This window comes from Ictidomys tridecemlineatus, chromosome 4 (assembly GCF_052094955.1).
Source record: "Ictidomys tridecemlineatus isolate mIctTri1 chromosome 4, mIctTri1.hap1, whole genome shotgun sequence".
Lineage (NCBI taxonomy): Eukaryota > Metazoa > Chordata > Mammalia > Rodentia > Sciuridae > Ictidomys > Ictidomys tridecemlineatus.
The window spans coordinates 63257979-63285956 of record NC_135480.1 but is presented as its reverse complement, the minus strand read 5'-3'; the positions used below and the strand labels follow the sequence as shown (position 1 = coordinate 63285956).

The 27978-nt window shown below is 50.7% G+C and overlaps 1 protein-coding gene across 8 annotated transcripts in view; it reads right to left on the bottom strand.

Annotated features, from left to right (window-relative positions):
* The window catches only part of Slco2b1 (solute carrier organic anion transporter family member 2B1), a 55957-nt gene that overhangs the window by 15593 nt on the left and 12386 nt on the right, over positions 1-27978 (bottom strand). For 4 of the 8 annotated variants that reach the window (XM_078046677.1, XM_040284954.2, XM_005323200.5 and 1 more), the window contains exons 2-7: positions 20304-20434; positions 18912-19049; positions 17174-17336; positions 14302-14535; positions 13947-14045; positions 11446-11636 (exon numbers count right to left, since the gene is read on the bottom strand). In XM_078046677.1, the coding sequence (XP_077902803.1) occupies positions 11446-11636; positions 13947-14045; positions 14302-14535; positions 17174-17336; positions 18912-19049; positions 20304-20411 (933 nt within the window). In that variant the 5' untranslated portion in view covers positions 20412-20434. Of the gene's footprint in view, positions 1-11445; positions 11637-13946; positions 14046-14301; positions 14536-17173; positions 17337-18911; positions 19050-20303; positions 20435-25177; positions 25256-26422; positions 26604-27978 lie in introns of those variants that run through there. The other 4 variants (XM_040284950.2, XM_040284952.2, XM_021725094.3 and 1 more) reach the window with 4 other exon arrangements.

The following is a 27978-nucleotide window of genomic DNA, read 5'->3' as shown; positions in this document are numbered from 1 at the left end:
AAAATTACCACCATAACTATCATCATCAGTATTATTCCTGTTACCTTAAAAATCGGCCCAAATCATATCTCCAATATCCTGAATACATGACCAGTTGATTCGAAACGATACTATCATTACAACATGATTATTACTACCATTGTCTCTGTCACAGTTTCCACCATCACCAACCAGCACAACAATTGGGATTGTTATCATCGTCACCTGAACCAATATGATTATCAGAATCATCAAGAACATGATCACTGTCTTGAACACCATCATTATCTTTGCCAGGGTCTTCACCACTATCAGTGTCACCAACCTCATCTTCATCACCACCACCCATATCACCACCAATGTCACCAGGAACACCGTCAACTCATGATCCTGTCATCATCACTACTCTCACCACCAATTATCTCCATTCCTCACATCATTATTAATGTCACTCCTACTGCTGCCGTCAATGGTGTCACAGCTATCCCAACACCACCATCATCTGTGTTGCTGTCACCATTAAAATCTTTTCCACTCCCACCACCATCAGCTTCACCAACATGATGACAACCATATCTCTGTCTTCAGTTATTATGTCATTCATGACTGTCAATCACCTGGACAGTCACCAGGAGCAAGTACCTCCAGTGAGCTGGGCTATCATGAGGTGGGGATGGTGTGGGTCTCCGGGCCCATCCTGTTCTTTACCGTCTTCTGGCACAGAATGGGAGCTGGAGGGTTAGGACAAGAGAAAACAGCCCCCTTTCCTCCCTGGGAAAAGTCAAGCCACCCCTGGAGGATGTGCTCAGCTCTGGGCCAATGCTGTGAGGATGCCCACCGACACCACGGAGAAGGAGCCTCAACCTGGACAAGGATGGCCTCCACGCAACTCCTGAAGGAGAGGTCTGGGGAAGAGAAGGCTTGTGGGGGTGGGCACAATCACCATTTTGGAAGGAAATAATAATAAACAGTGGTTAATGCCTACGTGCTTGCTCCATGCACTGACTACACAGTTTTAAGAACTTGCACAGAACTCACGGTGCCCTCCCCACAGCTTTCGAAGTAGATGCGGTGAAAAGCCCTTTTATTCACATGACCAAACATACACAAAGATGAAGTAACTTTCCTCAAGTCACACCACTAGAAAGTGGCCCACCTAGTGTCAAACCTGGACAGACAGCTCCATTCCAGAGTCTGAGTTCTGAGCTGCTACAGCCTGCAGGAGGGAGGCAGCCAAGGCCGCTGAGGCCCGGGTGATTCTCCTGCATCCCAGCCCAAACACTGTGAGGCAGGTGCTATCACTATGCACACTTTTTAGATGAGGAAACTAAGTCTTGGAGAAGTTGGTACTGATACAGGTTCATTCAAATGTCTAAGTGACCAAATGGGGCCTGATTTCATACGTTCCGCTATGCAGCGTGAGCTCGGAATGAGAAGGAACCAATTCTATGGAAGACTATGTAAGTCCACGATAAAGAATAATTTGGAAGAGGCTGCCCTGGGAGCCAGTCAGCTCTCCATAACTGGAGTGTGGTCCAGGAGGCTGGGTGCCATCAGGCGGGTGGGCTGGACTCCTCAGGTTTTCCCTCTTGTCTCCCTGAGTTACCTTCAGACCTGGCCACCCTTTGTCAGGGTCTGACATCTTTCTTCTCTGTATTTTTAGTGGACCTCATGAGGCAAATGCTGGATCTCCCCACATTTCAGAATCCTGTAGGGATGGCCAGCATCCTCATCCTTGCCTTGCTCCCTGGGCTGGCTGCTAAAAGCCTGTCCTGTCCCTGCAGGGCGATTCATTCAAACCTTCATTCCTTCTGTTCCTCTCCCCAGGGGTTTCCCTGGCTCCTCCCTTCTTTCATTCCAGCAGGGAGCAGGCTTTGGGTTTCCTGGCCTCAGGGGACTTTTGTGGCAAGGCAGAGAGCACTAATGAGTTGCCAGGTTTTGCCTACTAGCTTTTGTTTTCAAAGCTTGAGGCCATTGGGAAAATTCTGTGGGTTGAAGCAGGGTGTGTGAGGAGAGGGAGGCCTGGGAGAGTGAGCAACAAAACTCTGGAAACCAGGCTGCAACAGACACTGAGCCCTCTTTGGGTTCTGTAAGAAGTTGGGAGCCACCCTCAGAGATGAGGCCCAGGGAGGCAAGTCACCTCTGAATACCAGGCTACAGGATGCCCTAGGGAGGTTGGGCCCCTGTGGTCCCAGCCACACAAGACTCCTCTGCTCCAAGCACACTGATAGGTACCATATGGGTCAAGATAGCAGGTGGGCATGACTGTAGTGACATGGGTGGTGTGGGGCCTACCTGGAGCCTGGGCACTAAAAACCTCAGGAACTTTGCTTCAACTTGGTGGGAGATCCTTGAGAAGGGCTGAGGTTTAGTTTTTGTCAGATCTGGCAGTATAGGCCTTTAAAGTAGAAGTTATGTTGATTCTTAGAGAAAATAAATAATACCTGCTTATCACTATGCGCAGTAGCACCCTATAATCTGTGACTCGGGAGGCTGAGGCAGAAGAATAGCAAGTTTGAGGGCAGCCTGGGTAACTCAAAATAAAAAAGAAAAAAGGTTAGAGATGCAGCTCAATGGTAGAGCACCTCTGGGTTCAATACCCAGTACAGGACCAAGAAAAAAAAATCTACTTTATATACACTTAGGTCTGGGTCAAACCTTGCTCTGTGTCTATCTTCCCTGCTGGACTCTGAGCACTATAAAAGCAAGAATCATGTTTATCTTGTTCTCTGTTGAAACCCTGGTTCCTAGCACAGGGCCTGGGGCAAAACAGTGAGCATCAGACAAATTCCCATTAAAAGAAGGAGTATAAGAGACAGCTCCAGCCAGCATTGCCAGGTTCTTGGAAGAATAATGAGAACATCAAGAGGAGATGCACATGCTGGGAGGGAGCTCTAGCACTGTGATGTTCAGAGACCAGCAAAGGGTTCCCAGAGCACCCCAGGGACTAGCAGAACTGAGATTCAGGCCACAGGGATGTGGACCAAGGGCTTCATGTGCATAAACCTGCTCCATCTTCTCTGAGACCTGCAGAAGGAGCCGGACACTTCTTCACATGTGAGCAAATAAGCTCTGAGATTAGGTGACTTGTTCAACAACACACATTTTGAAAGCAGCAGAACTAAGACCTGAGCTCCAGCTTGCAGGTAGGTAACTCATGTTTTCTCCTCTAAACCCTCTGAGTCAGCTAGCTGCCCTGGTCAGGACGGCAGCGTTAGGAGACATCTTACTAGTATGATTTTTTTTTTTTTAGTTGTTAATGAACCTTTATTTTATTTATTTATATGCAATGCTAAGAATCAAACCCAGTGCCTCACACATGCTAGGCAAGTGCTCTACCGCTGAGCTACATCCCCAGCCCCAGTAGTATAATTTGAAGGGGCCTGAAATCTCATCATTGAAATTTTCTTCAGGTGAGACACCTGGACCTATTCACTTATACCTTAGAGCCACATCTGGCTGCTAAGCACCTAAAATATGGCAAGTTCAAATTGAGATATGTCCTAATTGTAAAATACTCATTATATCTTGAAGACTTAGTGTCAACAATGTAAAAGACTTCATTATTTTTTTTATATTGGTTATATGCCCAAATTAGAATATTTTAGATATTATTCTATATACTATAGAATTATTAACATTAATTTCTTTTACTTTTGAGTGTGGCTGTTAGAAAATTTAGAATTAGAGGCTGGGGTTGTGGCTCAGTGGTGGAGCACTGGGTTTGATTCTCAGCACCACATACAAATAAACAAAATAAAGGTCTGTAAACAACTAAAAAAAAAAGAAAAAGAAAAAAGAAAATTTAGAATTATATAAGGTGGCTCCTGGGTATTTCTTTTGGCCTTGTTCTTGCGATGGGAGAGTGGCCTAGGAAGGACACCACGGTGGAGCCAGGTGCTGCCCAAGGAAGGAAAGAGGAGAAGCTGGAGAGAGACTGAGAGCTTTCCAACATTCTTATCAGGGTGATTTAGGCTTATCCTTGAAAAACAAGCAGAATCTTGGTGAGTTCCTCATCTTCAGGTAAATAGTAAAAATATCAGTAGTGTCATCTGTTCCCACATGTACATCCTTTTAAGGTCTACACAGTCACATCCACCATGTCATGAAATTCCCACTAGAGCCTATTTGATGTAGGCATCATTTGTTTACCCTCTTTACAAAGGAGAAGTCTGAGGCCCCCAAAGAGAAATGCCACCACAAGTTATTGGTAGATCAGACTCTCAAAGCCAGGCTTTCCCGTATCTCTGACTCTTGTTGTGAAAAAGAGCGTGGGGTGTGAGGACCAGAAAGGAGGGACTGATCTGGGGGGCCAGGGAAGTCAGAAGGAGTTGGTAGGAAGGAGTTGGGTTGGGACTGGGTAGAAGGAAGGGAGAGGTGATTTGAAGCAGGGCTTAGTATAAACTAACGTATGGCAGTGAGAAGAAGCCTGTATGGGGGCAGGCAGTTGGGACACCAGCCTGATTACAGCAGGTGACTAGCTGGGCAGCAACTTGGGGCTAGAGAGGGACTGGGGCCAGATCTACCAGGCTTGGGGCCAGACTAAAGGATTGAGCTTTATTCTGTGACTATCAGAAGCCCTAACTTACCCCTTGCTCCTGTCCTCTGTGTTCCCAGTAGGTTTCCGCCTCTTATCCCTTATTTGTTTTGAGGACAGATGACTAATAGTGGGTTCCAAAAACAGGAAACATTGTATTTCTGCTCAAGGGGAGCTTGGAGTGGGACCCATCTGGGCTGTGGTTTCCCCGGGTCAGCAGGCCTGGGCAGAGGGCTGTTGGAACTTCCCCTCTGAGGGCTCTGTGCTGACTGTGGCAAGATGTGGGCACAGCACACTATGTAGCTCAGCCCACGGAGGCCCGATTGGCTGTTGGGCCTCCAGGGATCCTGGAGCTAACCTATGCATGGAACTGAGTTCCAGAAGGTCCTGTCCTGGGGTCCCCAATCCCATGGAGCCTGGGCTGTCTTTGGTGGACAATATGGAATTCACTGACAGCTCTCAAATTCCATCTCATATCACCATGAGAAGCAGCCGTAGGAGCGGGGCATCTAAGTCTTCACAGCCCTCTATGGGGGGAGAGGTCTTTAGCAGAGCACCCGCGGGTATGAGCTTCTATGAGGAATGAACTAAGCTTCCAGCTTTTTTTCAATGAGATTCCTGTAACCAGTCACTCTTTTCCCCTTTGACTATTGGAAAACTCAGGACCAGCAGGGCCTGGTGATGCAGGCCTGTATTCCCAGCTACTCAAGGGGCTGAGTCAGGAGGATCACCAAGTTTGAAGTCAGTCTAGAAACTTAGCGAGATCCTTTCTCAAAATAAAATAAAAAGGGCTGGGGATGGAGCTCAGTGGTAGAGTGACCCTGGGTATAGCGGGCGGGAAGGGGGCGTATAGAAGCATCACGGCACCACCTGCTGTAGTTAGAATGGCTATTATAATAAAGACAAAAAGTAACAAGGGCTGTCTAGTAACCAGAGAAAAGGGAAACTTTTACACTGTTGGTAGGAATGTAAATCAGTATAGCTATTATGGAAAACAGTATGGAAGTTCCTCAAAAATTAAAAAAAAAAAAAAAGGAACTACAGCATAAACAAGCAATTCTACTACTGGATGTATTTCCAAAGAAATGAATTAATATATCAAGGAGACATCTGGTTCTGCTATGCATTTCGAGAACAAAGCAAGAAGGAACCAAAAGCCCTCACCAGAACATGACCATGCACCCTGGCTCAGACTTTCAGAACTAGCAACAAGAAATGTTTGTTGTTTTAGCCTGGGGTTGGGTGAGGTGGGGAGATGCATGACCATGCTTACTGCAGCATTTTTCGCAGTAACCAAGATTTGGAATCAACCTAAGTTATGATAATAAATAAAGAAAATGTGGTCTCTAACAACAGAGTGCTGTTCTTAAAAAAGAAGGAAGGCTGCTATTTGTGACAGGATGGATGAACCTGGAGTATATTATGTTAAGTGAAATAAGCCAGACCCAGGAAGACAGATACTGCCTGATCTCATTTATATGTGGAATCTGAGGAAGTGGAACTCAGAAGCAGAGAATGGTAGTGCCCAGGCCTGGAGAGGAGGGACAGGGAGATGTTGATCAAAGGACACAAAACTTCAGGTTGTCCGGAGAAATAAGTGCAAGAGATCTATTTTATACTATGGTGACTACAGTTACTAACATGATATCGTATACTTGAAAATTGCTAAAAGAGCAGAGTAGATTTTAAGTATTTTTACCATACACACCCAAAAGATAAGTATGTGAGGCAATGCATACATTAAATAGCTTCATTTAGTCCTTCCACAATGCATGTATTTATCAAAACAACATTTGCTATGCCATAAATATGTACAATTTTTACTTGCCAATTAAAAAATTGAAATAATTCAGAAAATTAAAAATAAATTTAAGCATTTAAAAATAATATTAAAAAAGAGGGTGGTCTTTTCTTTTTAAGAGCGGGCCTAACATGGGGAGCTCTACCATAAGCTATACTCCCTACCCTTTTCACTTTTTTCTGTAGTGGAGATTGAACCCAGGGGTACTTTACCACTGAGCTACATCCCAAGACCTTTTCACCTTTCATTTATTTATTTACTTATCTTGTGATGTTGGGGATTGAACCCCAGGCCTTGTGCTTGTGAGGGAAGCACTCTACCAACTGAGCTATATCCCCAGCCCCCCATCTTTCATTTTGAAATAGGGCCTCTCTATTTGCTTAGGACCTCACTAAGTTGTTAAGGCTGGCTTTGAATTTGCGATCCTTCTACCTCAGCCTCCTGAGCTGCTGGGATCACAGGCATGTGCCACTGCTCAAGGCGCTTTTTACTTTTTATTTTGAGACATATCTTGCTAAATTGCCCAGGCTGACCTTGAACCCTGATCCTCCTGCCTCAGACTCCTGAGTAGCTGGGATTATAGGCATGTGCCTCCACACTGCACCCACCTGGCTACATTCCTGTTTTTTCCTTTACCTCATTTAATTCTTACAAAAACCCTGAACTGAAGTTATATTCATTTTACAGATTTCAGAGTTGGTAAGTAGCAGAGCTGGGCTGATATGATGCAGGGCACCTAATCCTGCTGGGCTGCCTCCTGCTTGAAGCTGCAGGATGCCTCAGGTGCCAAGAAAACTCACATGGTACCTCTTGGGTCTGATCAGTTACCTGTCATCTCTCTTCTTTAACCTCAGTCTTCTTCTCTGTCAATGGGGGTATCACACTAGATCAAACGGTTGTTAGTAACAGAATGCTTTCCCTAATTGGAATCTCATTCTAAAGACTGGTGTAGTGGGCTGGAGGTGCAGCTGAGTGGTAAAGCTCTTGCCTAGCATGAGTGTGAAGCCCCAGCACAGGGGAAAAAAACTGCCATAAAGTGTGTGTGTGTGTGTGTGTGTGTGTAAGAGAGTAGAAGGCTCTTAGCTCTGCTTGGGGACATCCCTCTTCATTTTCTTTATGGTGAAGTTTTGAGTGGTTTGAAAACCACATAAGCAGACCCCCATCAAAAAAAGGGCTCCATCCCTGGTGTGTATGAGGAAGCTGTATGGGGGGCTAGGTGAAGGGGAGCCTCTTAGCCCTTTGGGGCCAGAACTTGGCCTCATACAGATGGGTGCAGGGGCCACCAAACTGGATGGTCTCTCAAGTCTATTGACCTTAGAGAGCAGTGGGGTGAGGGTGGAGACACAATCTGGACTACCAGGGGTGGGAAGGACACAGAGGGCCCAGGCTGGCCTGGGAGGGGACCTGCTCAGGGGACAGGAAGGCCTGCAAAGGCTGCAGTAGGAACATGAAAGTCCCAGAAGAATGTGGGCAGATCCTAATAGAAAAGCTCTAAGTCTTGAGTTTTAAGAATCTTCACCACCTCGGGCTCCTGTCCCCATTCCTGTTCATTCTATTTCCAGTACAGAACCTCAGAATACTAAAACCCAAGTACCTGTGAATTGCCAACTGTTAGAAACACAGAACTTCAAATCTGAATAGTTTTAGAATCCCAGACTCTCAGAGGTTTCCCAGAAATAACAGACACATAAACTCCTGGTAAAGATGACCCAAGAGAAAGTCATGGAGTCCAGTGATGCTCACAGGCCAAGCAAGGCTGGGATCCTTCACAGAATGGGAGCAGCTGGCTGGCCCCCTCCTGGCCCCTGGCCCAGCTCCAGGGTCAGGTTCTCAGAGGAGGAACACTGGCTGAATAGGGACACCACCACCCCAGGCACACGTGGGGACAGAAAACTTGGAGCCCCTAAGCTTGGACCATCTTTGTTCCACAGACTCTGCAGAGCCCTACCCCTAGGCAAAGAACCACTGTCACAGCCACAGCCACTGGAGAAAACTGAGCTGGCACTTGAGCATTCCTGATTTCCCTGCTCCCATCCTTCCTTCACTATGTCAGAGCTCCTCGAAGCAGGGAGTGTGGGAGTCACCCCTCAAATTCCCTATAAAAATGCTCAGAGGAGACAGCATTGAACCTGTCAGAGCCACCAGACCTTGAAAAATCTACTGCCCAGGATACAGATTGGGAGACTGAGGCCAGAGACCCTCTCTGGGTCACAGAATCCTTATATTATGTACCACCATCTCCTGGATACCTTTAAAAACTGCATTTACATCTAAGGGCACAGGGGGCCCTGAACCTTAAGCTTAGGAAAGGATGTTGAAGGAATTTCTAAGTGAATTTTTTTCTCCCCTTGCCCATTCCCTCTCCTTACAGAAGACTACATGTCTCTTTCTGGGGACCTGGACTTTATGGCAGCCAATTCTGCTCTTTGGGGCTATCCTCCCACTCCATGCACCTCCCCATCAGTGGCCCTAGTGGGTCAGGCCCCCAGCGCTACTGCAAACAGCCCGACCAGGCTGCAAACAGCCTCAAGGAGGCCAAGGAACGATTCCTCCCACATCAATATTTATTGCCTGAGAGCTGCTGGAAGCAGATCATCATGTTCTCGGCCTTCAGTTCTTTTTTAAGAACCTCTCACCCCCTACCCTCCCCATTCCCATCCCTGATGTGCTGACAGAATAAATGCAGACAGCCAGACAGGTTCACAGCCAGGGAGCTGGGGAGCCAGAGAGCCGGGGTTTCAAAGCATCATCACACGCAGCTCTCAAAACCCAACTCTGGGAATCGCAGCAGCTCCGACTCAGGACTGGCACATTCTCGGAATCCGAGGTACAGGGAGTGTTGCTCCAGGCACCTCACACACCAGTGTAGACAGGGAAGTGGCTTGTTGCTCAAGGTCGTACTGCTGACATGTGACCCAGCCTCACACAGGCGGCCCCCTCGCTTCTTCCACCTACCCACCCCATGGCCCACTGGTGTTCTCGTTCAAATTTAGGCTCCAACTCAAGAGTATCTGACACAAGCAACCCAGCCTCTTACCCTCCTCTGTGATCACGTTCACTTCTGGGAACTCCTCCCCAGTTTCCATTTCCTCCAAACTTTGGCCCTGAGCTAGGCAGAACCGGGAAGGAGAATGTGAAGTCCCCAAGTTGTCTTCTTCCCCTGAAATTGGTCCTCCCCCACACCTGCTTCTGTCTCTGAGACAGTGCACCCCGTCCACGCCTCACTCTCTGGGGCCTCCACAGTACAGCGGCACCCACATCTGGGCAGTCCCACTCCCAGGCAGCACGTGGATCCAGCCCCATCCCCTCACTACCAAAGCGCTGCTCCCTGCCTGCTCCACTGTGCAGCTGCTCACCCACCACCCGACTTCCACACACCCCTGGTCCTCCACAGCCCTCTATCTACCCAGCACCGAGATGGACTAGAGGACCAGCTGCTTACACTTCTTCCCCTGAAGCCACCAGTAAAAACTGTTCTGGCCCCTGCTGGCTGTTCCAGCCCCGTTTTCTTGGGTCTGTGTCCACACCCTCTGCTCCAGCCTGGGTGGGATGGGAAGGTTCTGTGGGGCAGCTGGACCAGGAGTCAGGCAGGCTTGGGTTCAAACCCCAGCCTCCCCAGGCAGAGACACTTCTGGCCTTCATCCTGGCCCAACCTTCCTTGCTCTAAGGAGGCCCATGCAGCAGCCAACTTGCCACGTGAAGCAGAACTCTCCTTGCTGCAAAATATCCAACAGGATTTTTTAAATGGCCCTTCAAAATTAGAATTACTTAGCAACAAGTAGCTTACTTAATTTATGATTGTGATTTTTCAACAACTGCTTTCTATGCTTGGGAAAAGAGGAAATCTATTGCATAAATTTTCAGGATGTAACGACATGTAGTGTGATTGTTAAAGGAGAATTGGTAAAGTTGACATTAGTGACATAAAATTAAACTTTTAAAAAGCATTTCTTTTGCTGGGCACGGAGACACATTCCTGTAATCCCAGCGACTCAGGAGCCTAAGGCGGGAGGATTACAAATTCAAGGCCACCTTAGACAACCTTAGTGAGACCCTGACTCAAAGTAATATAACAAGGGCGAAGGGTCTAGCTTAGTGGTCATATCCCCTTAGTTGATTTCCCAGTACTGAAAAAATAAATAAAACGAAAAGGGCTGGTGGTGTAGGTCAGTGGTAGAGAGCTGGCCTAGATGCTCAACGTCTTGGCACTGCAAAGAAACCCAGGATTGCAAAGAAAATAAAAAAGCATTTCTTTCTCCTCCTCTTCCTTTTGTCATTTTCTTTTTCATTTGGAGTCAACTTATTGTCTTTTATACCTTGTGTTTTTTGTGAGTTACTAGAAAACGTGGAGTCCCCTGGCTCAGGATGGTCTCTCCCCTCCAAGGCTCGCAGTGTCCTGCCTCTCAGCCAGCTTTGTGACCTTAGGCAAATCCCTGCACCTAGTTAGGCCTCTGAGAAGCCCACCCGCTCTGAGAGGTCAGCAGGACATTCAGTGGCTGTCCCTGTGCATCCTGCCCACTGCTGGTCCTCACCCAGGAGTCTTCTCCTTGCCATATGATGCCCGCTTTAAGGGTAGAGACCGTGTACTGACCTCCAATGTCCAGTCTGGATCCTGGCCCAGAAGAGGCACTCAGTGCACATTTGTCCCCTTCACTGTCCCCAAAGAGGTCAGGTTCACTTCTATAGCCAACCTCTCTGTCCTCCACCTAAATGGCTGCCCCTCTCGTTTCTGGGCTTCCACCCATCCTTCACATCCAGCTCAGGACCTTCCTCTTCCGCGAAATCCTCCCAGACCCATCCTCTGTGCCCGGCAGTCCTTCGCCTTCCTACAGCACGTTCAGAATTTACAAAACTAAGTGAACAGCTCGGAAGGACGTGGACTCGGGCAGGCCTGGGTGCACCCTTGCCAACTTGGATCCTGGGTAAGTCACTTGCAGCTCTGGGCCTAGAGCTCCTCAGCCATGGAAGGAGCTGATGGCACTGGCTGTGGGGCTGGGGAGGTGCCCCGACAGAAAGGATCTTGGTAAGCTTGACACACAAGGCCCAGAGGGACGATGTTCAGTGCTACAGAGGAAGACACACAGGTGGAGGGCGGAGCCTGGGCTGGGGCAGGGACACAGGGGCTTACCTTGCTGACAGGTGACGCTGCATCTGCCAAGACCTTTCGCCGGCACCTAAGCTCATGCGTCTCCTTGGGCATCTCCCTGGGGAAGAAGAAGTAGGGGCTGGCAGCCAGTGCCACCATGCCAGCTGAGATGAGGAAGCCCAGCCACCAGGCACCCACCCATCGGGGGTCCTTTGAGGTCAGGTTGATACCACCTGTAAGAGAAGACCATGGAGACATCAGGGTCAGGTGGTCTGTCATATCTAGGTCACCACCCTGGGTCTGGCTTTTGAGACATGAGTCAGTGCCAGCTCGGAGTCAGGAGACCTGCCTCCTGCTCTTGATTCTGCCATTATATCTTGTGTGACCTTGGGCAAGTCCTTGACCCTTTATGGGACTTAGCTTCTTCACTTCTTCTGTGCAGTGGTCAAGATCATGGACTTTGGAAATGGATTACTGGGTCTGGATTCCATTACTAACTTATGACCTTGGGCAAGTTACTTCACTTCTTTGAGCCTTAGTTTCTTCCTGCAGTGACATACAGATATTAGTAGTTTTAGGGGGAGTGCTGGGGATAAGAGCTTTTTTGTTTCCTATCATAGGGTTTTTGGAGAATTATGGAAACTAATACATGTAAAACTAAAAGAAAAATTTAATTAAATTTTTTAAAAATCTACCAAAAAATACATGTACTTAGAAAAGTAGATATTATATAAATATTTGCTCCTCTTCTTTTTCCTTCTCTTCCTATTACCATTACTTTTTTGATTATTAATATATTAAATAATGGTCGGGACTCAGGTCTTCATGAAATTCCGGGGCTGCTGATCAAAACTACTTGGCTTCCCAGAAGTCCTACTTGGAATGATCAAGAAGTGGGGTGTGGGGTGGAAGGTGACCGAGGAATGTGCACCTTTAACAAGTTCCCTGGATGGTTTTGATTCCCCACCAGGCTTAATTAGGATTGGATTATCCCTGATGTACCTGCTGGCTGCAGTGCACAAATCTGCCCTGGGACTTCTTAAACCCCAGGCTGAGTTGGGGACCTCCCCCTTCAACATCCACAGCATCTGCAGATATTTATAAAACTGCAAATGCATGATAACAGCAACCACCAGTTGTGCAGCTGTTTCCCCAGGTGCTTGGCCTTCAGCGGCTCCTGGGCAGGGGCCAGGGCACCCAGTTGGCACCCAGCAGTCTGGGAGAGCTGTGGCTTTTGCATTCACAGGACTTGGTTTGTTCGTCGCTTGTTATCTGCCTTGCCTTGGTGCCAGGCTGAGGCGAGTTCACACGCACAGCTCCTCGACTCCCCCGCTCACAGCATCAGTCTGTGCCTGAAGCAGGCAAAATCCTCCCACCTTATGAAATCCCCCATAAAGAAAGAGGGACTTGGGAAGTGGCATGTCGGTCCACAGAAATGTGTCATCTGCCAGTGGAGCTGCCTCGTCTTCCAGGATGAATGCACACACGGTCAGAAAACACATCCTCTTCCTCCAGAGCAGAGGTGTATCTGGCAAACCTAGGTAACCCCTGACTCCCAGGGAGGAGAGGGGTTGCAACCAGAGCCCAGGTCTGGCTTTGGGGCTAGAAGAAAGGGAGGCAGGACATGACTGATCCTAGTGACTGCTGTACAGAGACCCCCAGACCCGTTCTTGCTGAGGCACCCATGGACAAGAGCTAGAGAATATCCAGCCAGCCATGCGCATGTCACCCAGGGCTTCTAGGACCTGCTGGAAAGTCTCCAGGGGAGGTAGAGAACTTCTGAGCAGCAGTAGGCAGAAGGCCAACCTGAAGCTCATAGCTGCTGGTGTGATAAGCAGGGACATGAGAAGCCACAGTGACAAGCTCTAACAGGAATACCCTTCTATCCCCTCCCTGCCCCAGAGCTCCAGAGCTGTGGCAACCCCAACACCCGTCCCCCTCGCCACCTCAGACCAAGCTAGAGCCCCAATCCTTGGTGCACTCTGACCTCTAGCTGGATCAGAGACTACTGTTTCCCAAATGGTGCCTCCAGCAATTTCTCAGACTCTGAGGTGATCAGAGCTAGAAGGTTCCCTAAGCCCCCCCCCAGCGATGTCCCCCTCAAAGTGACACATGAGTCACTGAGTCCTGCTCATTCTTCCGTCGTCCTCTCTGTTCTGCCTGAAACTTATACCCCACTAAATATGGGAGCTCCCCACAGGCCAAGAGAGCCAGTTCTCCTCCTTGTCCACAGCAATAGCAGGTCAGGGTGGCGGCCTGGAGGTGGGTGGGCAGGTGACAAGGTGAAGGCTCGTGACAGCGAGCTCTCATTAGATGGCACTTTACAGTTTCTCTTCACTACCTCACTGGATTCTGGTTGCAGCCTTGGAAGATAGGACAGAGATGACCTCAAGGATGAGGAGGCAGAAGCTCAGAGAGGGTAACAGGTCAGTGGTGCGGCTGGGTTTGAACTTAGGTCCCCCAACTCAGCACCTATACAACCAGCAGTCAGTGAGCTAGCATCTGTATACTCCTGGGGACAAATGTTCATGCCTGAGACTCACCTTCTGGCATCCGGTCAATGTCCACATAAAGGCGAAGCATGAGGCTGCCCAGCCCATAGGCCATGCCTGGCCCCATCATGGTCACTGCAAAGAGGATCCCTGCAACACAAAGCCTAGGTTAGGACCTTCTGGCCCTGGCTTTCCTCAGCAGGTTGGGGCCTGTCTAGTCCTCAGTGGGCAAGAAGTGCCCACTCCCACTCTCAGAGCTGGGGACTCTCCACGGCTTCTCTGGACCTTTACTGGCCTGATGGGGTGGAGGTTAGGGACTCAACACCCAGCCTCCACCCCAGGCCTCTCTTTCTCCTACCTGATATTGGCCTGACCCTCAGAGCCCAAGGAGTTGGTGGGTCCTCACCAAGGTAGAGGGGCGAGTTGCTGTGGTGGGCAAAGTCATCGATGTAGGAGATGCCGAAGGGCTGAATGGGCACTCCACCCACGCCAAGCAGAGTCTGAGCTATGAACATGATCCCCACCACGCTGAGGTGCTGGGCCTCTGTGTAGCTGGAACAGCTGCCATTGGAAGGAGTGGGGGCTGGGGCTGAGGTCATGGGCAGGCACAGGGAAGCCTCAGAGTCCTGTGACATATCCTCTGAGAAAGAATAAAAATGGGATCACAGCTAAGACAAGAGCACTTACCAGACTTTCGCAAATCACTGTTCTAAGCACTTTATACTAATCATTTGATCCCCTGGCAAACCTAGGGTACAGGTGCACTCGGTACCCCATTTCACACACGAGGAAACTGAAGCTCAGACAGCAATCAGCAAGGGGCAGAGATAGGACAGGACCTCTGGTGCTCTGGCTTCAGAGTCCCTGACCTCAAATTGCCCTGTGTCAACTTTGTAAGCAGAGGCATCCGGAAGAGCCATGCAATGGTGGGGTGAAGAGGTCAAAAGAGGTAGAGTTTTTAAGTCCAGAAGAACAAACAAATAGGATTTTCCAAAAAGAGAGGGAAGGGCAGTGTTCCAGGGACAGGTCACGGTACAGGCAAAACCCTGAGCCGCGTGAGGACTCCGTGTCAGTAGAATGAGAAGTTCAGAACGGTGGATCATGAAGTGTGAGGGGCCAGACCAGGGCTTCTGACAGGGCCAGGCAGGGAAGGCAGTGCCCTTGTCACTCATTCTGGGGAGGGAGCACTGTCAGCTCAGGACACAGACGCAGAGTACAGGAAAGGACAAGTTCTTAATTTAGTACCAGATGCCTGTTCCCTGTAGCTCACCAATATTTGGTGAGCAAACTTGAGGAGATCTTCATACTATTATTATCTCAGTTTTTTTTGGTATAAACATGGCCCTCTCTCTGCAGACTTCCTTTTGTGGGATCCAGGACTCCAAGGGCCACTCCCTCAAACTGGAAAGAGCCACGGATCCAGGGGCCTCTATCAGAGGCTGCCCCGGCCTTGCTGTGTGACGTGGATGAGATCCCTCTGCTCCTCACCTCTGAAATGGATCTCCTAGAACTGATTCTTTAGAGATGAAGGACTCAAAAGCAGAATAATTCGGGAGTTCAGAGCAGGGCTCTGGGCACAGCTGAGTAGCTGTGGGCGGGGAGCTTCTCTCTCTGAACCTCAGTGTCCTCACTAGTGAAGAAATAATGGTGGCACCTGCCTCTCAGGGAGAGTGGTGCCCCCACCCCGGCATCTACTGGACATGAGATAATGGTGATGATTCTAAAGATTGTATTTGCCTTTCCCACCCCTGAGTCTCCAGTGGCTCACAGATGGCCTGCCACATAATACTGAGCAACATAAATACTAGAGGAAGGTGGAAGGATGAATGAAGTAGCCAAGAGTGTTCCAACAGGAAGGGGGCTCAGAGATGATGAGTCTCACCCACTTGTTCAGCCAACTGCGTGACCCTGCACAGAAAAGCTGTGTTAAAGTGGAAATTCTCAGCAAAGAAATGCATGGAAGTATTATTTTTCAGCCTTCCAAGAAGCCCTGTAGGTAACTGTCCATCAGGCCTGGATAACCACCCACATACTTCAGGTGCACTCTACTTCCCCACTTCTCTGGCCCTGCCCCGCCCTCCTCCTGCAATGCCCACCTTTTCTCCAGGGCAGCCACCGCCCACCTCCTGCCAGCTCCCTGCAGCTGGGAATGTCTTTCCTCAACCCAGACTTCTAATGGCTCCCTCCCAATGTCTCCTAAGGTGCTGGGCTCTGGACCTTGTAGCAGAATCGTCCATGCTGACCCCAACCCGCACTGAACTGGGGCATGTCTGCTTTATCTTCTCATCCCTGGGCTTAGCAGCTCCAGAGGTGAGGGCTACTAGGGAGGCGAGGGAGGACGGGTGTTCTCCGACAGCTCTCCTGCCCTGGGGAACTTCCTGATGCTTGGCAAGGGCACAGCTCCCTCCCTGGCCTCCTCCCATCCCTGTGTCTCTCTTCTCCCACAACTGACACATTGGGCTTTGTATTTGTCTCTTTCCCAGACTGGGAGCTCCCTGGGGGCAAGGACTGAGTCCCCCAGAGGAGGCAGCACGGAAGTTTTGTTACGGGCACTTCTGGTTGGCTGGGTGGCTGGGTGTGTGGGTAGGTGGGAGGATGGATGGGCAAGTAGATGAGCAGGAGGGTGGATAGGTGGATGAGCAGGCGGTGAGCCGGAGAGTGGGAAGGGATGGAGCGAATGCTCAGCTGCTTTGGTGGTTCTCTAAGAGACAGGTGTCTGACTGTTAAGGAAGCCCACAACAAAATCCCACTGGGTTGAACAAGGTGCAATTCCTGAGTTAAATTCTTTCATTTTCTTATTTGTTCTCTCACTCATTCCTTCTTTCTTTCACCACTGTCTTGTGGGGATAAAATGCACGAATACACAGAAAGTGCTTAGACTGGTGTCCAGTGGAGAGGATCTGCTGCGGGATACTGCTATTATTCTCAAGTATTTCTGAGCACCAACAACATGCCAGGCCCTAACGCAGGCTGCATGGTAAATTGGCTCCTACCTCAAATAAGCTAAGGGGTATGAGCCGGCCCTGACCAAGAAAGGCCTGCAAGGGTTCACCCCTTTACCCTGGGGCTACCCCCTGCTTCCCTCCCCAGGCCTGCCAGAGACACCCACCTGGGCTGGGCCTGGGGAGACAGTGGGGGTGGATGGAGAGGACCCGGAAGTGTCCTGGGAAGTGGAGACCCGTCTTGCCTAACGTGAGCCTGCAGACGGGCCCTGGTGCACACCACTGTCGACTGTCATGCCTCTTGTTGGTCTCCTGCCCGGCCCCTCCCGCTCTTACCGGGGCTGCTGTGGTCGTAGCGGTATGGCTCCGAGATAAAGTGCGGGAGAGTCATCAGCAGGCCTGCCAGGGCCACCAGGACAGCCCCACAGCCAATCATACGGGGCCGGTGCACTCGGCTGCCGAAGTAGCTCACAAACACAATCAAGGCTGTGTTCCCCACCTGCAAAGGGATGAGGTGACCCATCAGAGTGGAGCACCAGACCCAGAGGCAAGGGCCTGCACCTCCATGTTCCTATCTGTGAAATGGACTGGCTGGATGAATAAGCATTATTTTGATCTCTCTTATAAACATAGATTCTGGGTCCTCCTAGGAAGGATCTCGCTGACCCTTTAGGGAAGAGAAATGAGCACAAACTAGAAGATCAATTTCATTTAGGAACACGGAGGAGAATGGGCAGTGGAGAAAAATTTTTGATTTTGAGCTTCAGGACTTCATGAATGAGAGACTCAACAGAGAACGTCTGAAGCCAGAGGATTAAGGCTTGGAATTTCAAACCTTTAAATCACAATCGTAGGGTGCTATGCTAGAGGGGACTTGTGGCCAGGTGTGCGGGCTCACGCCTATAATCCCAGGGACTCAGGAGGCTGAGGCAGGAGAATTATGAATTTGAATGAATTATGAATTATGAATTTGCATGGGCAACTTAACAAGACCCTGCCCTAAAATAAAAATTATAAGGTCTGTGAGATGTATTTCAGTGGTAAAACAATCTGGGTTCAATCCCCAGTACTGCATAAATGAACAAACAAACAACTAAATATATTTTAGAAAGGATCTGTGAGATTGCAAGGGAAGGTGTACCTTTGCCCCTCCACTTCTGGCCAGTGACTGTGAGCAAGCTCCAGGGTCCGGGGGCAGGGGAATGGGGCCATATCAGCACAGGTTGTTGGTGGAACTGGCCCTGGGAAGGACGGTCATTGTCCATTTTATGGATGAAATACCTTTCCCTTCTGAGATTTGGGGGTGGGGTGCTGAGGCACATTCTGGGACACTGCAGCTGGAAGGCTTTAGGTCCGGAGGAATATGACACAGTACCCAAGCGAGGGAGTTTCACAGAAATCTGCAGGGGAGGGGCGGAAAGAGACTGATTGCTTCTCTGAGGGTGAAACATCTGTCAGGGTAGAGGGCTGGGCACAGCTGGAATCTGATCTCCTAATCCACCAGAGCAGCTATCCACTCCTCCTGTCTGGCTGTGGGCTGCAGGCAAAGGCCTGTCTGCTGCTCCCAGGACAACTCTGAGGACAGACACTCCTCCAAGGCATCACCCTGCCACACTCCAAGGTCGGAGAGTGCCCTGGCTGTAATTAAAGCCTCTCTGGAGACAATAGAAGTGACTTTCTCGAATTCCTTCTTGGGACAGCCAATAGCTAAGTGTCTGAGAAAGTAAAGGAGGCCAAAGATGAGTGGATGGGTTGGGGACTCTGCCTAGCTCTAAAACATCTGGTGCCCTCCAGCCAAGTGCTTCTAAGGGCAAGGCCGCAGGGTCTCAGAGAACAGCTGCTAACAGGATGACAGTTGGGGGCAGGAGGGGCCTGCTCTGTCTGCACTATGGCTGGCCAGTTTCTGGGCCAGGACAATGTAGGATGAGAAAGCTAAGGAGGGTTTCAGGGAGGGCAGTGTTGGGGGGCTGCTCTGGGCCTGGGAAGGAAAGAGTTGTAATAGAGGAGGTTGGTGGAATCTAGGGGTGTGAGCCTCCTTTGGGGTCCACCCCTGTGGCTGGGCCAGGGCCAATACCTCGTTGAAGGCAGCCAGCAGCCCCGAGGTCTGGCTGGAGAGGCCAAAGCGTTTCTCCACCGTGGAGATGGAGCTCTTGAGGTAGCCGGAGATCATGAGCTGTGCCAGCTGCAGCAGGCTGTGGCATAGGACGAAGAACTGCAGGAGGAACACAGAGGTGGCCACAGGTGGAGGGACCGGGAGACAGCGGAGGATACAGTAGGAGACGGGAGGTGGTGGGGAGACAGAGGGATGGAACAGAGGAGGATGAGGACGGGAGAGGATGAATGAAGGGGTAGGGATGGGGGAACCAGAGTCAGACAGGTGGACAGAAAGGGAGGGAGAGAGAAAAGAAAGGAGACAGAGACCGAAGTGGATGTGTCAGGTTGGGGTGGGAGTGCGCAGGTTGGGGTGGGGTGGGAGTGGGGGGTACTTAGTTAGTTATTGGAATAGCCCAAGGCGTCTCACATAGGCCTCAAAACTACACAAACTGTCCTGGGGTCTAAGGGCTACCAGAGATCCATGTGGCTCAGAGTAGAATCTCCACAAAGCCGGGAATGGTGGGGGCCCTCTTGACCCTTAGAGATCCGCTCACACCGACCTGGCCCCTTTCCAGGAAAATCTCCCAAATTGGCCCATCTCCTTTCCCACCCCACTGTTACTCAGTTCTCCCTAGAGCTACTGCACTGGGGACCACCCACACACACTGAATCCCCAAGCCACCCAACTCTACCCCACCCTAAACATCCCGGTCTGTCTGTGCTCCTCCTGCTAAAAAACTGGCAGAATTCCCAAGAAAACTTGCTTCAAAGAATTTAAAAAAATAGAGTATTTATGTCAGAGCTTAATCTATTCACTTCAAGCCACATGTGGTGGTGCACACCTATAATCCTGGCTACTCAGGAAGGCTGAGGCAGGAAGATAGCAAGTTCAAGGTCAGCCTGAGCAACTTAGTGAGTCTCTCTCAAAATAAAAAATAAAAGGGCGAGAGGAAATAGCTCAGTGGTAGAGCACCCTGGGATTCCAAAAACGAAAAATCATGCACAAATACCACCTGGCACAGGGTCTGGCACCCAGTAGGTGTTAGTGACAGTGATGCTGGATGATTAGTGCCACCCTTGTGGAGCCAGGCCTCCTTGGGCACTTCGTTTCTCTAGAGAAACAGGAGGCGAGTGTCCTGGTCCTCCACTGTCCACAGGACAACTCCTCTTTCATCGCTGGAAGGAAAGGACATGTTCTGGACACTGTCTATGAACCCCAATCCAAGATAAAAAGTGTTTTCAGAAATTGTCCCCTTGATCCTCACAACCAAGGGCCCTCCAGGTGAGGAAACAGAGGAAGGCAGAAACCGGCCTCATTACACAGCCCAACCTGCAGGGCTGGAGGCCCGGCCCCGCCTGGCCCGAGAGGTACCTTGATGCTATGAAACACACGAGGTCTCAAGTTCCGAGGCTCTGAGCTGGCTTTGCTTCCATATGTGTCTTCTGTGTCCATGGTGGCCTTGCTGTCCTTGTCTGGCATCTGGGGCCCCTCGCCTGCTGGCCCTGTGGGACAACAGCCAGGGGATGAGATGAAATTCCAGAGAATGGCCCTGACCTCAATTTCAGGGGGAAGGGACTTTGGAGGTTGGTGGGAATCTGAGAACCAGAGCACTCTCAGCCTCCCTGGCTCCTAGTGCTGGAAGGGACCTTCCTAAGAGGGGGCGTGTGCCCTGTGTTGTGAGCCAGATCTCACTGAGGACCATCTCCTCTACACCCTCACTGTTCCCAGCATAAACCTCCCTTCTGAGGAGAGGCTGCAGAGCTCTGCACACAGCAGGCCCTTGAGCAGTGGCCCTGTCGCATGGCAGGATGAGCCACAGGGTCTCAGCCACCTTGGGCTTCCAGCTAAGGCAGTCTGTCTGTCTTCTTGCAGGCTGAATCTGGGCTTGGGTGGGTCTGGCTCAGTCTAGGACCAGGGGTCTGGGGTCAAGTGCGGGGTCAAGGCTTGGCTCAGAGTCAGGGAATAAAGGCTTGGGTGTATTTTGGAACAGATACCAACCCCCCTTCCATGGTCCCACCCTGCATGTGGTCAGAGCTAAACAGTCCACTCCCTGGATCATGCCATGAAACCTGGTCAATGCTGAAAGGAGCGTCAGAGCTCAACCCATTTCACCCCCTTCTGGACAAACAGAGACCAAGTGGGATGATGACTCAGAAGGCAGAGCTGTCTTGGCCCCTTGGGCTCCATTGCTCTTGTTGACTTTCCTCCCATGGTAACTATGGCAACCATGTCAGCATCCTACTCTCACAGTGAGAGCAGCCAGATGGCCTTCAGAGGCACCCCTAGGCTCTCCTGACTTGACTCTTCATGGGGAGCCCGGAAGTCCAGTCTTGGGAGACAGTCTGGCCGTTTAGATGGAGACCACCTGCCTCTTCTGGCAGCCCGGTCCTCCCATCCTCCCCTCGGAGGCTCCACTTCCTGCAGGAGGCCCCTCCATTGTTTCCCGCCCCTCCCACAGCAGGCAGCAGCTTCCCCTCATTCAACAGGCTTCTGAAACCTGGAAACTGACCTGAGGACACTCTGGCCCCAAGGACTGCCTCCCATCCGGTCTCCAGCCTTGGAAGACCAACTTAGGGAGGGCTACCAAGGCCCAGAACCAGGTTTTGTGCCCCTCACACAAGGTACCTGGGAGCCCGAGGACTCTTTTTAAACATTGAGATTTAATTCCCACGTCATAAAATCCACTCTTCAGAAGTTCACAATCCACTGGTTTTTACTATATTCACAAAGCTGCACAACCATCAACGCTATCTAATTGCAGAACATTTTATTACCCCAGTAGGAAGCCCCATATCATTAGCAGCTGCTCCCCATTTCTCCCAACCTACAGACCCAGCAACCACTAATCCACTTTCTGTCCCTATGGGTTTGCCTGCTCTGATGTTTAATACAATGAAATTGTACAACATGTGGCCTTTTGTGACTGGCTTTTTAACACAGTATCTTCAAGGTTGGTCTCTGTTATAACATGTATCAGTGCTTCATTCCATTTTATGACTGAATAGTACTCCGTTGTGGGCATAAATCAGTTTATTCATTAATCGGTTGATGAACACCTGGGTTGTTTCAGAGATTATAAGGATTCATGTGCCAAGTTTCGGGTGACATACATGTTCAGTCCTCTTGGGTCTATAACTAGGAGTGCAATCACTGGGTTGTATGGTAGTTCTATGTTGAACTGTTTGAGGACCCACAGAACGGTTTTCCACAGTGGCTGCCCCATTGTACATTCCTGCTAGCAATCTATGATGGTGCCAATTTTTCTATACCTCTGTTAACACTTTGTCACTGTCTGTCCTTTCACTGATAGCCATCTAGTAGGCATGGCATGGTGTTTTCTGTGTGGTTTGGCTACTGATGGTGAGCGTCTTTTCACGGGCCTCTTGGCCATTTGTGTAGCTCTGGTGGGCACTGTCTGTGCCAACGGCTTGAGGAATTTGAGGGAGGAGATGGAAGCGCATGTGTCTGGGGAAGAGCTCTGTTTTTGGACATAAACACTTGGAGGAAATAAGAAAAACCAACACCTGGCTGGGAGGAGCCTGGGGGTTGGCCCGGGAAGGGAAGTGTGGGGAGATTCTGCAGAGGGCGCCTGAAGGACAAGAGGAGATAAGGCTGTTCAAAGTCAATGTCCCAGAGACTGAGAGGACCATTTCTGAGCCTCAGTTTTTCTCACCAGCAGAGACCTGTCATCTGCCACCATCTGGATTCTATGCCACAGGCTTCAGCCCAAGAACCTCTCCAGGAGTCTGTGCCTCTCAGACTTTATTGTCTGTGCTTCTAATGAGGATACCCAAGCTCAGAGGAACCCCATTCTGCTGGTGGACCCTTGTCCAGGGGCTCAAGCTTAATATCCCTTGATGTCCCTTGAAGAGGTTTGCTAAAGGAAGGAAGCACAGTCCTCTTCTCTGCCTTGCCCCACCTCGTAGGCTGCCCCGAGGCCAGGCCAATGCTGGGAGGGCCAAAGACATCGACCTGAAGCCCAGGCTCCAAAGGAAATTCAGGAATGGATAGGGGAGGGACAGGCCAGCTGAACACATGTGGCCCCTGGGGCACAGCGGAGGTCAGGTGACCACCCTGAAGCTTCCACCTCACCTCCTCTGCCAAAGCTCAAAGTCTTCCTGGGATTCCTCTACCCTCTAGCAACATGGCTGCTACCGAGGACAGGGTCCACAGCCTTAGCCTCTGGATGAGGGAAGGAGCACTGGCCAGGTCCTGGGCTCCAAGTGCAGCGATGGCCCCCAGCATCTCCCAGCTGGAAATCTCATTTACTAGGCAGCTGGCTGGCCAGGGCCTCCTGGGCGGCCACCCCTGTGAGCAGGAGTCTGTATGTTTCCTTCCAGCTGAGTCCAGTGATACTGGACAATGTTTCCGAGAGCAGCCTGAAGGCAGGGTCCCTTGGCTCTGCCTGGTCTCTGATGAGAAGCTCAGGACCTTGCCTCTTTCTACTTCCTCCACAGGCAAAAAGCAAATTCCAGGGAAATGTGGAACTGAGTATATAGGCTTTCTGCCCCCAGACTGTGTTGGAATCCCTGCTCCAGCACCCTGGGCTCTGTGTGAGCCTAACACACCTCTTATCCTTCTCAGCCTGTTGCCTCACCTGTAAGGAGAGGATGATTGTATCTACAAAGAGGGTTTAGGATGTGCTACCCCCAAATATGGCATGTTGGCATTTGAGAAAGCAGAAGCAGAAGGGCCTCACCAAACCCTGTCCTTCTCCCTTCCAGCAGACATAAGACCTCGGAAGGTCACTGACCCTTCCCCTCTGAAGTATGTTATAAAACCCTCATTTGAAAGCTACCTTCCCTATATACAGAGAGAAGGCACATCCTTATCTTTGAAGATACAGAGAAGACTCAAAACAAACAAGTTTGCTAAATTCCCCTCAGTTCATTACTGTTATCTCATACAGCCTTTGTCCAATCATACTTCTCCACAATTATAGAGCTCTTCATCAAACTTTGCATAAAAAATACACAGGTTTCCCCGTTTCTTTGGATCATCATTATTAAAGGCTCCCACGTCATGTTCAATTTATATTAAATAAGCTGGGCATGACAGTGCACACCTATAATCCCAGCAACCCAGGAGGCTGAGGCATGAGAATTACAAGTTTGAGGCCAGCCTCAGCATCTGAGTGAGACCCTGTCTCAAAATAAGAAATCGAAACGCCCAAGGATGTAGCTCACTGGTAAAGTGCTCCTAGGTTCAATCCCCAGTAACAACAACAACAAAATAATATTAAAAAAAGTGCTTTTCTCTTAATCTATCTCTTTTTTTAATGTGAAAATGAGTTGCTTTTATTTACTGTTAGAAACAACTTTAGGAAAACGATTTGCATCCCTCCATAGAGGGACTTGCTTAAGTAGCTAAGAAAATAGCTGTTGTATGAGAAAACACGTAAACTAGCTTCACTGCCCCCAGCCTCGTTTCTTCTTATCCATCTTGGGTTAATCTATTTTTGTTGTTGATGTCTCAGCCATGGATCTAGTGGTGGAGGAGGACAAGAAATCATTCCTTCCCTGCACCGAGGGGATGATGTAGGTAGGGCACCTGGCTCCCTGCCTGGCACACGGTGAGCCTTGTTTCCCTCCCCTTTCCTGACAAATCTTCAAGCACCCCTAAGGTAACATGGTCCAACGGGAGCTGTCCCCTTCCACATACACAGTGATGCTCACGGTGTCCTCCTCCAAGGGAACTCTTCTATCCGAACATCGCCATCGTCCATCTCTGGACTGGCTCTCTCTCTCTTGCCCAAGCCCCAGTCACTGACAGGTCTGAGGACCTGGAGCCCTCCTCTTCATGCTCCCTCTGCAGCCCCACCATGTGGCCTTAGGTCAGCAGCCCCTTGGATTCCTCATCTGCAATGCAGTGACTATGAGCCCTCCTCCCGGGCACACAGCAGTCACTGAGAGCCTAAAGGGTCTACCTGGCGGTTGACCTGGGCGCCTGCGTCCCCTGAAACCACACCTTCCTCTCCACACTGCCCTGATGGTGCCATCCCTTGTTTCTCTTCCCGGCCTTCCTGGCCCAAGCAGACAGATGGATTGTTCACTATGGGGTCTTCATGAAAGTCCCCGACCAACTCATCAAGAGAACCCATCTGTAGACTGCTGGCCTTTGAGTCCCTTCACCAAATCTTCTCCTTGCCGTAGTTTCCAACACTGATCCCGTCCTGATCAACCCCACCTTCTATCCTGCACCGAAAGCCTTCAGAACACAATTTGTCTTTCTTCATAAACACCCACCTTCCTCACCCCCGTGGTGGAGCCCGTAGTGCTGTCAGCAATACACTTTGCCGCGTGGACAGGTTGTGCTGGTCACGCCTGGAGAGCCAGCAACGACAGGATGAATGTTGGTGTTCACTAAATGTTGCTCCTTTCCCTATCAGGCGGCCAGTCCTTCTGTCGGCTGTCTGTCCTTCTGCCACAACGCTCCCCCTCCCCCAGCTTCCAGACTTGCTTTGTGGCAGCAACAAGCACTGCTACATGGAGAACTGGAGAAGCAGGCAAGAGTTCAGCTGCAGAGGCTGGGGGAGGGGGAGGGCATCATGGAAGCCCGAGCTGGGACAGCACTCTTCAGCTGCCCTTCACCCCTACAGAGAGCAGTCTCTGAACTGCAGACCAGGTGGCGGAGTTTGTCCAGGCAGAAGCAGGGACTGCTGTAGGCCCAGCATCACCATGTCCAAGGAGGGCTGGGCACACGGGCCCATCCTCCTGCCAGTTTACTGAGGGTGCTGCTAGGACTTCATGATGCAGTTGAGCAAACAGGTTCAGGGAGGAAGCAGCTTGTCCAGGATCCCAGGGTGGGTATAAATGGCAAAGCCTGGACTGGAAGGCAGATCTGTCTGACTCTGGGGCCCCCAATGGCATGATGGTGGCTGCATGTGTGGCCTTAGAACAGATCTAAAGCTAATCCCTAGGTGGTCATTCCTTACTCTGGTCCAGCTGCCCTCTTGTGAACTGTCAAAGGCGATTGCATGGGGATGGCCTGTCATCCCCCCGTCCATCTTTTAGCTTCTCAGTCAACTCACTGAGTGTCAGTCCTCTTCCCACAGCCTGAGGGAACACTGTCAGGAAAGCACCGAGACAGAGAATGGCAAGAGAGACATGTGGCCTCCAGTCCAGAGGCCCGTACTATGATGGCAGTCCCGGATTCACAGCTCAGGCCTGGATTGGAAACTCAGGAGAAATATGGCAACAGATTGCCAAGAAAGTGCCCGAGTGTCCACATGTCCTGAGGACAACTCCGGGTCAGCCTCTGGAGGGCAGACTTAGGCCACTGTCCAGAATGTTCCAGCCTGTCTCCTCTCACAGACAGCGAGACTTAGGACCACTCAGCAGCGGTGTGCCCTGGGCTAGCTATAGACCTCTCCGATCCTGTAAGACAGGAATAATGAGGCTCACCTCTCACGCTGCGTGAGGGCCGCCCTAGGTCAACTCCAAGGTGCCTCACACAAGTACCAGCCTGGTCAGTTTTTGCCCCACACTCACCCAGAGCGTTTGTTTGCAGGCCTGACCACCAGAACTCAGAATAGCTTATTTTCCTTCCTGTGGGGAGACTCACCCCTGCTCTGCTCTCTCACCTCCTCCTGGTCCTGGACACAGCACAGCCCCCTCTGGAAGGCCTCCTTCTGCAGGCTGGCTCCTTGTCCCTTCCCCCGCCATCTGTGTCCCCACCCTGACTCCACCCCGGTCCCTTCCCAGTCCTCACCAACTGCATTCCAGGACTTCTTTGTTTTTTCCTAATTTTCCTGTACACAGAGAAAGGCCTCTCCCCACACTGCCCCTCCCACGCCAGCTCAGGATCCCTCAGAGGCAGAAAACAACACCAGGACAGTCCAGCCGGGCCGTGCAGCAGTGCACGGGGACCATCATTTCTGCAGTTGTCCTGACTGAAGACACATTTGGCCTTCGATCTGCTGGTGGGGGCTGGAACTTGCACAATGCTGGCTCACTGAGCCATTTTTAGTTGCCAGCATTTAAAAATCAGGAAATTTCACACAAAACTCCAGATTAGGGGTATTTTTCTTGAAAGATCAGCAGTTCTGGCCACACAGTCCACACTCCCATGTGATGACCCTCAGCTGGTCCATGGTAACAATTCACCCTGCGGGAGCCTGGCTGGGGGCGATCGTCACTGGCTTCCCTTGCTCTCCTCACCTCTGGGCTTCTCTGTCCGATGTCCCAGTGTCACTGGGGACACTCCTGGACAGGAATCTAGGACCAGGCTAACCATTTTGAAGGGGGAGGAAATGGGCCAAAGAGACCCATAACCTGCCCAGGGTCACCACATCAGAGACAGAGCTGGCACTTAGCTGGTTCTCAAAGTGAAGTGAAAATTCATTCTACACACACTGAGAGGCCTGGAGCCCCAAAGACAGAAAGTCCAGTCCCTAGCCTTGGGGAGCTCTGGTGTGTGAGCTGAGGGATGGGGACGTCCAAAGGCACCAGTGCCAGTGCTCAGTACCGTGACTCTAGGTAGGCGAAGGCTATTATGGAAACAGCAGAGAGCCCTGGTCTGGACAGGAAGGGTTTGTAAGGCTTCCTGGAGGAAAAAAACATCAGAGAAAAAGGCAGAAGTATGAAAGGATAAAGATTGCTCAGGGGACAAAGAGTGGCAAGGTGGAACACTGAGGTAGAGCAGGGGCCGGAGCTGAGGAAGAGAGGGACCGGGCAGTGATGTGAGGCTGGAGAGAGGCACAGCTTTCTGTCTGGGCCAACCGTCGGTGAAAGCCAGGTTCATAGGATGGTGGTGTGCTTGGCTTTGGACGTGGTGTGTTTGGGTGGCAGAGGCACCAGAGGGAGATGCCCAGGAGATCGTGACTCCAGGAGAGAGGACGTGGGCTGGAGACAGAGCTCTGGGGGTCTGGGAGGCATGGGTGGATAAAGGTAACAGAAGCCACAGTGGCCAAACTTGCCCAGTGAGAGGGAGAAACCCTTGCCATGACTCCAGTGATGGAGAATGGAATGGAAGGAAGTGTCCACCCTGCACTCATGTTCCAGGTGCAGAGGAGGGGGACACTGTCTCTGAAAAGCCACCAGCCTCT